Source organism: Odontomachus brunneus, unplaced genomic scaffold (genome assembly GCF_010583005.1).
Source record: "Odontomachus brunneus isolate Ranch 3 - 2012 unplaced genomic scaffold, Obru_v1 Obru_scaffold_021, whole genome shotgun sequence".
In the NCBI taxonomy this organism is placed as follows: domain Eukaryota; kingdom Metazoa; phylum Arthropoda; class Insecta; order Hymenoptera; family Formicidae; genus Odontomachus; species Odontomachus brunneus.
In genome coordinates, this window is record NW_022639471.1 from 1504615 (window position 1) to 1519749 (window position 15135).

The following is a 15135-nucleotide window of genomic DNA, read 5'->3' on the forward strand; positions in this document are numbered from 1 at the left end:
TATATATATATATATATATATATATATATATATATATATATATATATATATATATATATATATATATATATCGCAAAGGGAACAGTGCGAATTTTTATATTTGTGTATGTTATATATACATACATTTTGTGTATGTGTTACATACTTCTTTAAAATTTTAATTTTTTTTTTTTTTAAGAAATTTTTAATTTAAACATTTCTTTTTAATTAGAGGAATAGATGTATAACATGTTTATAACATGTTTTAATATTTCTAACATTTGTAAAGTAGTTTTCACATATTTAGCAATCTTTAAATATATGTATAACATTATAATTTTTCACATATATACTCCAAATTTATGATTATAACTATAATTTACACAGCTGTATGCATATATATATATATATGTGTGTGTGTATGTGTGTGTGTGCGTTTGTATGTATGTATATATAAAGCTCTGTATATATTAGATATATAATATATGCAGCACAGATGAGCATGTATATGCAGATGAGTCTAAAAGTTTGTTTTTTTTGAAAACTTACATATAGAGAAAAAATATTCATCAAAATAGTACAACATGATGACGTTAACTAATGTTTTAATAACGCATTTATGACATCTCTAACGTTAATAATGTCAATTCTAACATCATTTGACGTCATCTTGTTACTTGGGATGGTAGATACTTTGAACATTTATTGTAATAATTATTATCTGTTTAACATATTTGCTATCCAGATTTTTTGCACATCTCTCTTCACAAATCACGTCGTATTTTTTTTAGTACAAACAGTTGGTTTGATAATACGGGCATGAAAAACAATTTTTTCTGTCACACATATGTGGCGCTGGTCTCTGATGAGAGATGTCATTCATATATATGTTGATAGCAAACATTAAAATTTTTATTTTGATTTCTGATATTGTTAATATCTCGAAAATTATTAAATTTTCGGAAAAATACGTCTATACAAAATTTATTGATCTTACATATATACACACACATCATCAACAGTAAATTGACAATAGTATTCTTATTTACTTAAAAATAAGGATGTATTTAGATGTGTTTAGATGTGTTTAGAAACCAAAATTATTCAATATTATCAAAGTATATACTTCTACCTGTTTTGCAATTTTGACGAGTACTTTCTTTTAATTTCTAAAAGTTTTCAAAAAAGTAATGAATCATTTATTAAATAAATATATATAAAAAAGTCTCTGTATATTATATAGTTATTAAATATTATATAATTACTTAACTATAATTTATAACTGTTATATAACTGTTATATAACTATATTGAGCTAGGATTTACAGTTCAATTGAGCTAGGATTACAGTTAAAATTTATTATTTCTCAAATCCATAATTTTTTTTTATAATTTAGTTCTTTCTTTGTTATCAGAATGCAAATATATTTCATGTATTTTCTTTAATTTAATCGCCGGGAAAAATTGGAACTTTATGTTCATGTCGTGTATATATGGTATTGTGACATATTACATATATAATAAAGAAACATTAGAATGCTGAAAATGCTGTTATTATTATTACTATTATTTTCGTAGGATCGCCGTGATCTCATAAAGTGATAATTTTTCCCAGGTTCTTTTGCGCAGTCTGACTTATTTTAAAAGTCCTCATTAGGCATGACAATTCTAGTCTCGATGATACTTTCGAGAAGAGATATCACTTTATTTGATCCCAACTTTCTCTCTTTTTTTCTTTGGATATAAAATTAAAATATTAGTAAAGGAAGATAAAAGCCCAAAAGAAATAATCTTTTTGCTGTTGTAGCGTACAAAATTTAATTAATCAATTTTATATAATCATAAATAAGATAAAAAACAAACGGAACGTACGATTCAGTCATCGGTTTGGATTTTCATCAGCGCAAACAAAAATGGGATTAAAAAATTAGAGTAAGAAAACAAATCGTTAAACAGTCTTATACGCAATATAACTATTCGGTAACGCAATTATCTCAAGGTGGTTGTGACAAAACAACTAACAATTTTGGCCTTCCTCCAACGTCCATTAAGTTTGATCTATAATATGTTATTTGCTTCCTGTTTCTGTTCTTTTATCTCTTTTTAACCTTAAGCGTTAAGCCTGATCTACAATGTGTTCTTTGCTTCCTGTTTCTTGTTTTCTGTCTTTTTTTAGTTTAAGGTTTAAGGCTTGAGTCAGAAAGAGATAAAGAAAAAGTAACAGGAAGCAAATAACACATTATAGATCAAGCTTTAAACTAAAAAAAAAAACAAGAAACAGGAAGCAAAAAGCACATTATAGATTAGACTCTACCTTAAAACTGATGTAGCATAAAAAAAACAAATCGAATTAAAATAAAAGTTTTTTCGAAAAAGTTGGCTAAGTAGACGTAGTAGGAAAGAGAGTCGTAATATTGTCAGCCAGTCTGCATCGTATTTGAATCTCAGTGTATGCTCAAGTGAATGTTTACAAACTGTCACCTTAATACTCTTATATAGTATCCTGAAACATCGCGTTATAGTAAATGCAAACAAAGTCAAATATGTAGAAACTTTTCGAAAATCGGAGAATAATCATTATGGTCCGTTAAATCTTCTTTTATTTAAAAGAATTCCATTTCCAATTTAATTCTTTTGGTGTTTAATAAAAAATAATTCTGACAGGCAATGTTCCGTTATATAACATTGATTAATTAAATGCTGTACAATTTGGACTCTTAATTGCTTTTACTAATATTTTGATTGTTTCTTTTTTTGTTTTCCTACATTCAGGGTGACTGCGTCGACATGGAGAGTTTACCGAAATATGTGGTAAATAATTTAAACCGCCTACCATCGTATTGCTTTGCGGAGGAAAACCCGGTCATCAACAGCTATAACAACAAGTGTACGACCACGGAGGAATTCAATGAATCGCCCAAAGTCTCATCCGGACCGAACTTCGCGTATCGCGAGAATAATCAGCAGTCGCGATCAGTACCGCCGGGTTTCATGCCTTTCAATGAACACACTGATCGGTTTAATACACCGACGAATCGCTGCTACGGATACTCGTCTGTCGGGAGTAACACGAGCACGAAGACACCATCGTTATTCACCGACTTGATAGAGGATGTAGCGAACAGTCCGTTCCTAGATAAAAATATGAAGTCGTCTGTAACGAACTTAACGTTGGACATTCTTTCCAGCGATGTTGAGAGACAGATGTTCGCACAGTTCATGCAGGAGAACACGACGCTGCAGATAGAGCTGACCAATTCTTTCCGCCATCTGCTGAAGTTCCCGCCAGAAACCAAAAACACGTGCCTCGATTATATCACGTTGCTATTTCAGTTCAATAATGCCCTCAGGCTACTTGTGAAGGAACTGAATAATCAATTAGAGAGCATTATACCAAATGCATTCCAAAGCAACGAGAACGACGCCGGCTTGTCATCAAAAACGTATAATTACAATCCTAGTTGCGAGAGTCCCATGAATCAAGAAATCACGAATTCATTAAGACCACCACCATCATCGACAGCCTCGTCTTCTACGCATTCGTTCGGTGAATATCACAATCAATACCATCATGCTGCATTCCCCATATCTGACACGAAGGACCTTCCTCACAGTTCACAACATCAAGTTCATAATCCTCACAACTCACAACTTCGAACTCATGCTCACAATCTCGGGCAGTTAACGAATCAGGTTTTCGTCAGTTCGCATCAAGCCGACGCGAATGGCCCGTGTATTCAATCATCTTTTATCTCTTCTGACTCGGAGTCGTTGGCGTTCAACAGGCACGGAAATATTGCCAAAAATACATCGGCTCTCGAGAATATTTCAAGCGGGAAAACACCATCATCGTCCAGCGACTTGAGAAAAGGTATGATGAACAGTCCGTTCTTGGATGCAAATTCGAATCCACCCGTGACGAACGCATCTTTTCCAACGTTACCGGAAATTCTTTCCAACGACGCCGAGAAACAGACATTAGCACAATTGTACATCGATAAGCTGCTTTACCAATCGGTTTTGAATACGATAACAGCTTCACATTCTAATACCGCCAACATCAATCCGTCTAGCTGTCATCAAAGCGCGAACGAGTTTGCTAATGCGAATATGCAACACGGAAACGTTTACAAGAACGAAGAACGGACCAAACTGAAAGAAACGAATCCATTCATATCTCATCAGAACGTTGAGGCACAGGTGGAACGAAACGTACACAACAGCTATGACATGACAAATCTTGCATTGTATTTGCCCAATGATAATCAGCAGAGTTACACTCCGACAGTGAATAAAAACACGAACACTCGTGCGGCAGATTACAATTATTACGGGAATAATGTGAGGAGCGAATCGAATGTTGGCTTAGTGTCGACGGAATACAAGACGTATGAGGATGCCAAGGTGAACAGCGATGGTAATTATACGCCAAAAATAATCTACGAGGCTGGCCCGGTAATGTACAACTTACAGAAGAAACCAGAGGAACAACAGTTGCCTTTGCAATCGGCCACGCAATTGCAAGGCAATATTGTCAACAATGTCGTCAATCATGTCGCACCTTCGTCCAGCTCAATTGACAGGTCTGTCTTGAACGACGAGGGTTACACGATGCGGATGATCTATAATCCATCACCAGTGACAAACACGCAGGACCACTATCAACCGGACATATTGCCACAGCGCAATTTGCCAGAAACATGGACCAGGGCGAGGATTCAAAACAATGATCCTTTACAGAATTACAGCAAGAGGTCCATTTCGACCACGATATGTTCACCGAGCAGTTTGTTGGCGCATGAAGAGGGGAATTACGAAGCTAACAAAGAATTCACGAGTGAAGACTCTTACAGAACGGTCGAACCGTGTCATACCTCCCCAAGTAACAACAGTGAGAGAGCGATGATAGCCACAAACTTCTGGAACTCGTCTCCCAACAATGACGAAGAGGGATTTTCCAACTACAACACGTCATTAAAAATATCTTTTTTATTTAAGAAAATCGGTATGTATAATACCGCTGAACTTACGATTAATTGCTCGAATAAATGATTTATAGCACCTTCTTTGATTTTAATAGATTCTGTTGACGGAGTAACAATTTTGTTTCACATGAATGAGGGAGGTTGGATGTTAATGCACGAATTTGTGGGAGCCTTCACCAAATTCAGCAAATCCTGTCTGATGACATTATTGAAAGCAACAAATGTGTCGATTCCGTTTAAAGAAGTTCACAGATTTGAATATCCGACTCAATTTTTACAACTTGACAGGTAAGTTTTGGAGAGTATTTATCTATTTATTTAAATATTCTTATAAATATAAGTATATTATAATAACATTTTATAATTATAACATGCTACGATATGGTATGTATAATGATCTTGCATCTATTATTAATCCTCTCTAACGAAAAAATATTTTTATGGTTTTAGTTATCCTTTAAGTGTTGTCAGAGATTCTAATAATCGCATTACATCTCTTAATTTGGTTTCTTTGCAAGCTGCATTAGGATTACTTCTTAAATTAAAACTAATCTCGCGCGAAGAGTTAGACAACGCTTTTAAAGGAAACAAGATGTTCACACAAAGTCCTATTTTGCTCAATATGTGGGTAAGTATCTTTAATGTATATAATATATAATTAAGAAATTTTTTTTTTTTCATTAATATGAACATTGCATCAAGCAGACAAACGTGTCTTATATAAATGTGAAATATTGAAGTAGCGAAATAATATTTTTTTAGATATTGATTTCATGTTTTAGGAATTACTCATAATGTACAAGGATCTCAGATGTCTCATTGGATAATACATCATAAGTTATAGAATATAAGTTTAAGTTTACAACATCGAAATAAAAATAAATTTTATCAAGACTGAACGACTTACAAACAAAATCTTTAGTAATTGTTCTGTAAATTAATATAGTGACATCTGTAAGAATAGCACAAGATTTTTTCTTTTTTTGTAGATTTAATGATGAGTAGCAATGATTATTTTATAGATAAGCTATTTGGAATTTGCAATGGTTTATTTATACATATTATAGATTATAATAATGCAATAATTTTGATACTTATATGAGTAATGAAGTCTTTCAGCTTAAAAGTCAAAGTCCAAAGAAAATTATTTAATTTTTATTATCCTTCTAATTTCAGTTTACTAATATGGTAGCATTACGTATAAATATAAATAATTTTTATATTTAAGAGGATTGACACCGAAATAGTACTTAATATAAAATTATATTACATATCACACTGTGATAATATACTTAGTAAGTTAATAGATAAGTTAATAGATAAGTTACTTCTAATTAGTAATTTAGTATATAATTTACTACATATTAATAAAAATGTAATAAATTTTTTTTTATTAAATTTAATCATTTACTCATATGATTATAAGTTTTATGAGTATAAAATATGTTTAATTTTCATTATTATTATATTCTTTATTAAGACATATATGATGGAGAGAAATTTCTAACAGTTATTGATAAATTTAATTTGATAAATTTAATATATATATATATGTGTGTGTGTGTGTGTATGTGTGTGTGTGTGTGTGTGTGTGTGTGTGTGTGTGTATAATTTTTGTATTAAATTGTTTTAAAGAATAATAAAGTACAAATTAATGTAATATTAATGAAATCCATTGACTTGTTGAAAGATATTTAATCACTATGAATTTCCCATTTTACTGACAATATGTTGGTAAAGATTGTGCAACAATTTACCACTGCGCATGCGCGAGAATTCGAATATAATGCTAATGATGGATTTAATGCAGCTTTAGGCTATTAGAAAATTATTTTCAAGATTCTGGGCGTGTTACTGAAGGAGTAGAGTGACATTAAGGCATGTTGGCATCTAAGAGACGATGCAGAGCGAAATACGCATACTTTACGTCATTTTCGATAATACACTTTTGCAAATACGAAACTTTCTTTCAGCAACTTTAAAAAATTATCCCACGCTTAACTAACTCGGCTTAATAAATTAGCGAAAACTCAAAACACTTCGTTTCGAATCTCGGCTTAATAATTTAGCGGAAACACAACACACATCGGTTCGAATCTCGGCTTAATAATTTAGCGGAGGCTGAAAACACATCAGTTCGAATCTCGGCTTAATGGTTTAGCGAAATCTTAAAACACTCGGATCCGAAACTCAGCTTAATAATTTAGTGGAAAATCGAAACATTTCGGTTTGAGTCTCGGCTTAATAATTTAATTTGTTGTCTTTAATTTGTCGAAACTTAATTTGTCGTCTTGTCAACAACAAACGCGTATACATAAGGAAATATCTCTGAAGAGATATTATGTCGTATATAATATGACATAACAACCCACACAGTAGGAATGTTCTAAATATATCATAAGGATATCTTGAAGATATCACATATCCTAAATATATTTTTAGGATATCCCTATGATATATTTTGGACACCTTTGCTGTGTGGGAAGTTATAAATTATATTAATCAAATATATATAAAACATATATAGAGCATAAAAAAGTATATATAACATATACAGAGCATATAAATATGACATGTTGAAATATATCAGTTTAATGTATCATCAAGAAACATTCCGACGAGAAGGAAGTCTGGCGAGTCGAAATTTCAATTGGCCATTGTTATACAAGAATGATCCAATTCAAACAATTATAAGTTTGTATCAATGAATACTCACATACATTCACATCTTTTTAAACCAAACAAGAAAAATGCAAGCCTTATAGATGCTTGAAATGAATTAAGAAACAGTTTTTTTATTTTTTACCAGTCGCGTCTTTTTGCACATTTTTCTAAGGATTGAGCTAGTCAGTATTCTTAAAGAAATGGAAATGCTTGACTCGTTGAATTATTGCGAAAATCTCAGAGCTAAACTCTTTGGTTGGATCATTCTTACGTAATTTCGGCGAATTGCAAATTCCAATTTTTACTTTACTTCCTGTCGGACCCAATGCGATTTACGTTTACACGGAAAAAACAATTCTGTTGGTGTAACCGAATTTTCGGTTGTTCAGGGACCAGACGAAAATTCGGCTGATTTATTCCGAATTTACGCGAGAAAATGTTATCGTTATCGCATGAGACGTCTGTCTTCTCAACAAACTTGAAATTCGCGAAAACCTTTCCCCGCAATATTTCTGCGAAGTTCGCTCGCGACGCTTTCGCGATTTCGATTCGGCAAAATTTGAAAATCTATCAAATTAATAATCGCGAACGCGAATGAAAATTCGAAAACTGAAAATAGCGACGATAGAAAAAAAAGATCTATTCAAAGTTTACGCGAAAAAAGGTCCGAAAATTATTTGACAATCATTGAAAATGATGACAAATCAATGTCCTGAATACTCGAAAAAATTCGGAACAAAGTGTGAAAAATCGGGACGTCTGGTCATCTTAGCTATGTGTCGAGAAGGGAGGAGATTACTTCGTAATAATGTACTTACGATATGTCCTGACGACCGTACGTCGTTTTCGGCACTCCAATATTTATTTCCGCAAGAGACTCACAGGACACAAGCGAAAGATGTATGGAATACGGAGCGTTGTGTCCATGGCAGTTGCTCGGCATGAAAAATCGCAGACGCGCGCGCTGTCAATCACGTACACCAAAAGTTCATTAGCGCGCCGAAAGTGCCAAAAGTGCATAAATGTGAACGCGCCAATGATGCGAACGAGGTCGCGCATCTACAACGACGCGATCTGTACGCCTTGACTACTTGCTCGAGTTACTATTCTAGACTAATCGCGTTCGTTTCGCACTATGAGGTTGTCACTCAATCTAGGCGTTGGTAATGAATCGCGCGAAATGCTCGATCTTTTCGCGCCAAGCACAGCCATAGGCACACATCGATTCACATCGCTCCACGTTTCTCGCGTCTTTTATCCGTCGAAAGTGAGTCTCGCGCGTTAATAAGTCTCGGGAGTGTCGAGAATAGCGATGTACGATCGCCAGAGCGTATCGTGAAGACGTCATTTGTAAGTAATCTTCTCGTTTCTCCTCGAGGTATATGCGGCCGGTGCTTGTCGCGACGTGTCGCGCCGACGTCCCTTATATTTGCTAATAACATCGACTCGCTCAAGTAGCAATAGAATCGGGCGATCGTCGGATTTATTGACAGGAATTAGAAATGCGATGACAATCAGAGAGAAAGAGAGAGAGCGAGAGAGATGTGGAATATTCGGGCGGTTGCATCAGTTTGTTAGGAAAAGGGCTACGGAGAGAGAAGTATCTCATAAAGCGCGTTCTTTTCAACCGCGGCGCCGTTCATATATTGGCGTATATTTTCAGTGCGATTCAATAATCGTGCGACATCTTGATTCTCGATCTTTTTGCATCGAACAACCGCCGTGGACACATCGATCGACATCGCTCCGCATTTTACGCGTCTTTAACCCGTCAAAAATAAGTATCGGAAGTATCGAGAATAGCGATGTGCGATCGCCGGGGCGTATCGTGAAGACGTCATTTGTAAGTAATCTTCTCGTTTCTCTTCGCGGTATATGTAAGGTGACCAGATTTCCCAGCCCTGAATTCGGGACACTTTATAAATGTGTGAAGCGGAAGGCGGGGGAAGGAGGTAAAAAGATCCGAAAATTATTTGACAATCATTGAAAATGATGACAAATCGGTGTCCCGAATAGCACTCAAAGAAATTCGGGACAAAAGGTGAAAAATCAGGACGTCTGGTCACCTTAGCCTACGTCGTGCGATCCGCTCATCAGTGGGGAAACAGGAATAGAGCGATTGGACGTCTTTTCTAACTTACTATCATTGTACGGAAGTACAACGGACATGAACCAGGCGCATTTTATCGTTACCATCGCGAAAATATGCCTAACGAACGTAGTAAAGGAGTACTTTGTTAGATGGCGTTTCGAAAATGTGCCTAGCTTTGGCCATTGAAATCAAACTGGTGACCGCTCTCAGTGGTGAGTCTTTTTGGTTCATCAATAAGGTACGATAGGAACGATTAAAGTGTCATCTCAATTTCGCAATTCTTTTGTGAATTTTGAACAAACGGTCAGATTAACCACCATAAAGAAACATGGCTGAAGAAGGGCCAAAGCTGACAGGCTTAGCGAAGCACTTCAACAGTGTCACTATTACTGGTCGAGCAAATGTGAGTGGTATTATAACCTCAAAATTGTCGCAGACGACAATGTTTGAATACGACTTTAAAATTTTTTTTATCTATCTCATGTATATTTTATCAATTTCTTAATTCTGCAGGTAGCGATGGCTACGCTTGGCACTACCACACTAATTGCTCTATACTTTTACCTGAAACCGAAAAAACAAAAGGCGTAATGAGAAGATTCTCATGTTACATAATGATGTGTAGTGCGATATGATGCTGATTTTTCAAATAAATAGCTAGACAAAATTTCTGTAATTAACTCGTCATGTCTGGTAATTCTTACTATATATTCTTATTAGCATGTAAACGATGGTAGTATCTATTGCATAAGTATGTCACTACGAATATCCAGCGATGAAAAATTTACTGCGTGTACTGCAGCTGATGACTTATAGTCAAAGGAAAGAAAAGGTCACTGAGAAGGACCTTCTAACCATGCTGATGATTGAATAGAATATATATTATTCTAAAATGTTTTTATTACTTTTATTTATTTAACATTTATATGATATATATATGTGTGTATGTTGATAATCATATATTATATTCTGTGCTGCTATTTACTATTGTATTTTATTTAAAGATTTAAAAAAGTATGGTAAATTGACAGTCTTTCAAATATGGAATTGATTTTCTGTTGTAAGATTTTATAAGATTTCATCATGTTGAGACTACTCTCTCATGGCTCAATATGCTAAATATTGAGTACATATAAGAACAATAGTTATTTCTCATTACAAGGAAGTTAAGTTATTTGCGTAGCAGTGTTTGTGTGCTCACATTAATCACTAAAATTTATTTTATGTACAATAAAGTTTATTTAAAGCACATTTGAGTGGAGGAGAGATACATTTACATGGGAGGTGTAACATTTCTCTAGCTATATTAAATTAAATTAGATTTACTAGTTTACATGGAACGGATTTGTACGATATGCCTTGACAGCGATGGAATAGAGATGCTGGCTGGAATAAAATCCTAATTCTATAAATATCATTCTGTAACGTTAAGAAACTATCTCAGGCTTGTAAATAATTTATCTCACATTTACAGATGACGTCTTTATTCTTTGGTTACTAAACAGATCTAAAAAAGAAGTGTTAAAAGATATCTAATAAGTAATTTTCTCTCTCGTTTCAACGATTAAAGAATATTACAGAGTAAATTTTTACTGATTTCTTTTGCTTTATCTATTTTTAGCAGTATGTAAAAATAGCCGAGAATAGTCGAGTTAATGCTTTTTTTTCCAGCCATTGATTAATATTAAGCCTCCTAAGTACTCGCATCGTCCGTCTCCTCTTAATGACGTCAGAAGCGAGGAAACACATGCTCAAATTCTCGCGAAATACATTTAGATAATTTGCTGTTGATTATCGTGTAATGATAATTGATTTTTTCGCTTCTGACGTCACTAAAAAAAGGTGGGGGATGCGAGTGCGCAGAAGCCTTAATTGATGATTCCTAAATTATATTTACAAGAATATCGAGACACACACGCACCCACACACGCATACACAGCAATAAGATATGATAGATAGCGTGTTTGCAAGATGGTAGAATTACATTATATACAGATCGTCATTGCATATTAAATATATGAGTATATTTATTGAATCGATAGAAATTCCATGACTAGAATGGTGAATCTCTTGTCGTATAGCTACGAGAGCGTTTTGTTTCCCTCTGTAAATTTGATTTCTCCTTCGCTTCCTCCATTAACAAGAATATCTCTATATCGAGGAAATCGTATAAATCTCCGTGTATCTTACAATTACTTTGAATTACGATAGAAACGTCGAGCCGGAGCTTTGATTCTAGTTACCGCGTTATCGCGGTATTTCCTTATAGAAGTAGAGCGTTATACAAGCTATGAATAAATAATTGTGTCGCAGCAGGAGGAAAGAGATGTATTTAAAAGTCGACATAATTTCCAACGATAATAGGGAGTATCGATAATAGGGAGATGAAAGTATATTTACAACCCTTGGATATTAACGTCTAGCTTTTAAAGAATTTCCTCTTTTTTAATATACATATACATTTTTTTAATATATTCGGTCGCTCGGCGTATAGTGAGAACGTTATTTGTTCGGTGCGGATATTGCATGCTATCTGTGAAATTCAGTACACTTTACATTTATAATATTTCGAGAGCACATCGAATAGTAGTGTCTACGTTCCTCCGACGTTTTTTCTGTGCATCCATACATTCCGCGTGTTGTGCGGTTTATATTTTCCTTTTCAAATTTACACTAGACGAGAGGAAATATATACAGTGTCGATCTCTTCGAGTCTACGAACGGAAATTTAGAAAAATATCTCAGCTAAGTTGAATATTCGGCCGAGCTTCAAATTATGTTCAAAAGATTTTCGACGAATTTCTTTTCTTAAGTATAAGAGATTACAGCCTTACGTCCTTTACATCTTCCAAAGGTTTATTATTCGAATAGTCACGACAAGACGCTCTTTTGTTGTTTAACGAATATTGCTCCGAGCTGATCGGCGCGCGAGTTGCACGGAGCGAGAGCCCGACAATGTAGGAAAGGACTTCCGTCTTTTACAGCCGAGACAGAAGCCCTCCCGAGGGAATGTCGCGCCTTCCGTTGGCTCTTTATTTTTAACTTCGATGAAATCCGATTTATTTCCTCGGGAAAACTAAATACGTGACCGACTCAATCTTCCTACGGAAGTTCGCGAAACATCTCCGCCGTTCCGAGTTAGCGGATTCCCTCTGAACTTCTCCTTTGTGCAATACTTTCCTTGCGAAATGGAGCTTCTGATCGTGAAAGCTCTTTATTAGCCTGCATCTTACGCGCTTACAATATATATATATATATATATATATATATATATATATATATATATATATATATATATTTTTTTTTTTTTTTTTATTTTAACACGCGTTAAAATCTTAAGATAATCGCGTTATTATCTTAAGATAATGCTTCGCGAGAATGCGAGAGAGGGATAATGACTGCGAGTGACAGAGAGTTTTAGTCAACGAAAAGAGCTTTCGAGACGCGACAGTTTATTCCGTTAATACCAGTCTTTTATCGCGAAAGGAAGTTTTCTATTGCTTAAATCTATCGACACTTAATGATTATCGTAATTCTAACGATCAAACGCGACCCTATAGAATACGAGTCCGAGACGCGACATCAAGCGATGGTCTCATCAACGTCCAAAACTGGATCATCCCGAGGCAAACGGGAAACTTTCGCTCAGAAGATCATCGCTGCAGGAGATCGCAGTTTCTCTTCCGTTAAGAAGAAAGTCTTCCGCAGTGCGGAACCTACAGGAGCTGTTATCCTTAACGACCCTTTTTCTTATATCGAAGTCGCGCTATCCCGTGGGATTACAGCGTCCGAGGACGAGAGGGTGGATTGGTCCGAGTTTCTCCCGGGGGAACAATAATATACGCTGTCCACCGCAGTGCGAAATCGCCCTCCTTGTCCTTCCATCCGTTCCGACTGGCGGACATTTCATTGAAGTTGCTATAAGAAGACTCTTTAGGATGAAGGATACATACGGAGAAAGTCAATATCGAACAGGGAGATACAGCGCTGTCCTTCGTATCCCACTTGTTCAATCCTGCAGATCTGTCCTTCATATTAAGATTCTTGGCAGGACTCTTGCTTGAGTAACGAAGATAAGAAGCGTCCACACATCTCAGTCGTCCACTGTGTGGCGTGGAATGGTCCATCTCTCATCTGCGACGCTCGATCCGAGCAGACGATGTACCCAAGAAGAAACATCGAACAACGTCTACGCGTACTTCACGTCGTCGTTGTGCTTATAATACGCTTCAGTTTGCATATTTCTGGATGGATCACTGATAAAGAAACGTAGAATCAAGAACGCGAGAACAATACAATTTCATCTATATCGACTAGCAGTGCTATCCATATCCTAGAATACAATGTAAGATCGCTGTTCTTGTCATTTCGCGAATCTTCGACTGTCTTCGCATACTGATGGGAACATCGGATACTCGGCTGACATCCAGAAAAATGAATAGGTGGAACAGTTGCGTAGGATTATCCTCCTCCTTCCTTTATCACCTTCGTGAAGCGATCCAAAGAAAATAAATAAAAAACATCTGATCGGGATATTCAACTGACTTCTAGTTAGATAAACGAGTCGAACGGTCATCCTCGCTACAGCGTGGAGTCGTCATTCTCCTTCTTGCTGTTCCAGCCGTTCTGACCGCTTGATGTCCTAGACATCTGACTGTGACTCCTCGCCGGGCTTTTCATCGGATAATAGACGCAGGGCCCTGAACTTAGCGGCCTGGAGAGTTTGACGCTCTGCCTGGTGCTGCCGTTGGAAACGTGGATGTTGCCATGGACCAGGTTATTGTTGCGGTTGATGGTGTTACTGCGATTAAGATGGCCAATTTGCCTGACCGAGCTCCTCAGCTCGATGTTGGTCGTGTTAGTGACGATGGACTCGTCGTACGTCTGGAACTCCGGACTGTCTCGGTTGGGCCCGTACAGTCGCGACGAGCAAAAGAGCTTGAGGAACGTCCTCTTAAATTTGCGGCCGAAGATCACGTAGATGATGAAGTTAATGCTGCTGTTGATAGTCACTAGGAGATTGCCGATCTGCACCATCAATCGCGGCGGATCTTTTATGAACGTCTCGTGGATATTCGAGGCCAATGGCAGGATATTGCAGATCAAAAAGACCACTACCACGCACAGCAGCATCGTCGCCAGGCCGATCTCGCGACGTTGATGACGCGACAGCTGCTGCAAATCCTTGTTCGCTTTCCTGACCTGGGAACCGATAGAAAAACGGTAACGAATACATTTTTTTAATTTTTCGCGATTTTTTCTGCAGGGGAAGATATAGAAGTGACATAATTATATGTTTTAGCAAATTTGGTCAGTTTGATCAAGTTATAACTTTTCGCGATTTTACTTGTTTGCAAGGGAAGTAAAAAAAATGATATAATTATATATTAGCTTGATCAATTTATAAATTTTTAAC

The 15135-nt window shown here is 35.9% G+C and overlaps 2 protein-coding genes across 10 annotated transcripts in view; one reads left to right on the forward strand and one right to left on the reverse strand.

Annotated features, from left to right (window-relative positions):
* LOC116842060 overlaps nucleotides 1–6564 on the forward strand; it is a 14089-nt gene extending 7525 nt beyond the window's left edge. For 3 of the 6 annotated variants that reach the window (XM_032810718.1, XM_032810721.1, XM_032810720.1), the window contains exons 7-10: nucleotides 2751–4983; nucleotides 5059–5251; nucleotides 5414–5591; nucleotides 5746–6564. In XM_032810718.1, coding sequence (XP_032666609.1) covers nucleotides 2751–4983; nucleotides 5059–5251; nucleotides 5414–5591; nucleotides 5746–5790 — 2649 coding nt within the window. In that variant the 3' untranslated portion in view covers nucleotides 5791–6564. Of the gene's footprint in view, nucleotides 1–2750; nucleotides 4984–5058; nucleotides 5252–5413; nucleotides 5592–5725 lie in introns of all 6 variants that reach the window. The other 3 variants (XR_004377670.1, XR_004377669.1, XM_032810719.1) reach the window with 3 other exon arrangements.
* Nucleotides 6565–13016: 6452 nt separating this feature from the next.
* Nucleotides 13017–15135, reverse strand: part of LOC116842081 (FMRFamide receptor-like) — a 56892-nt gene continuing 54773 nt past the window's right edge. For 3 of the 4 annotated variants that reach the window (XM_032810774.1, XM_032810771.1, XM_032810770.1), the window contains exon 6: nucleotides 14301–14921. In XM_032810774.1, the coding sequence (XP_032666665.1) occupies nucleotides 14301–14921 (621 nt within the window). Of the gene's footprint in view, nucleotides 14922–15135 lie in introns of all 4 variants that reach the window. The other variant, XM_032810772.1, reaches the window with a different exon arrangement.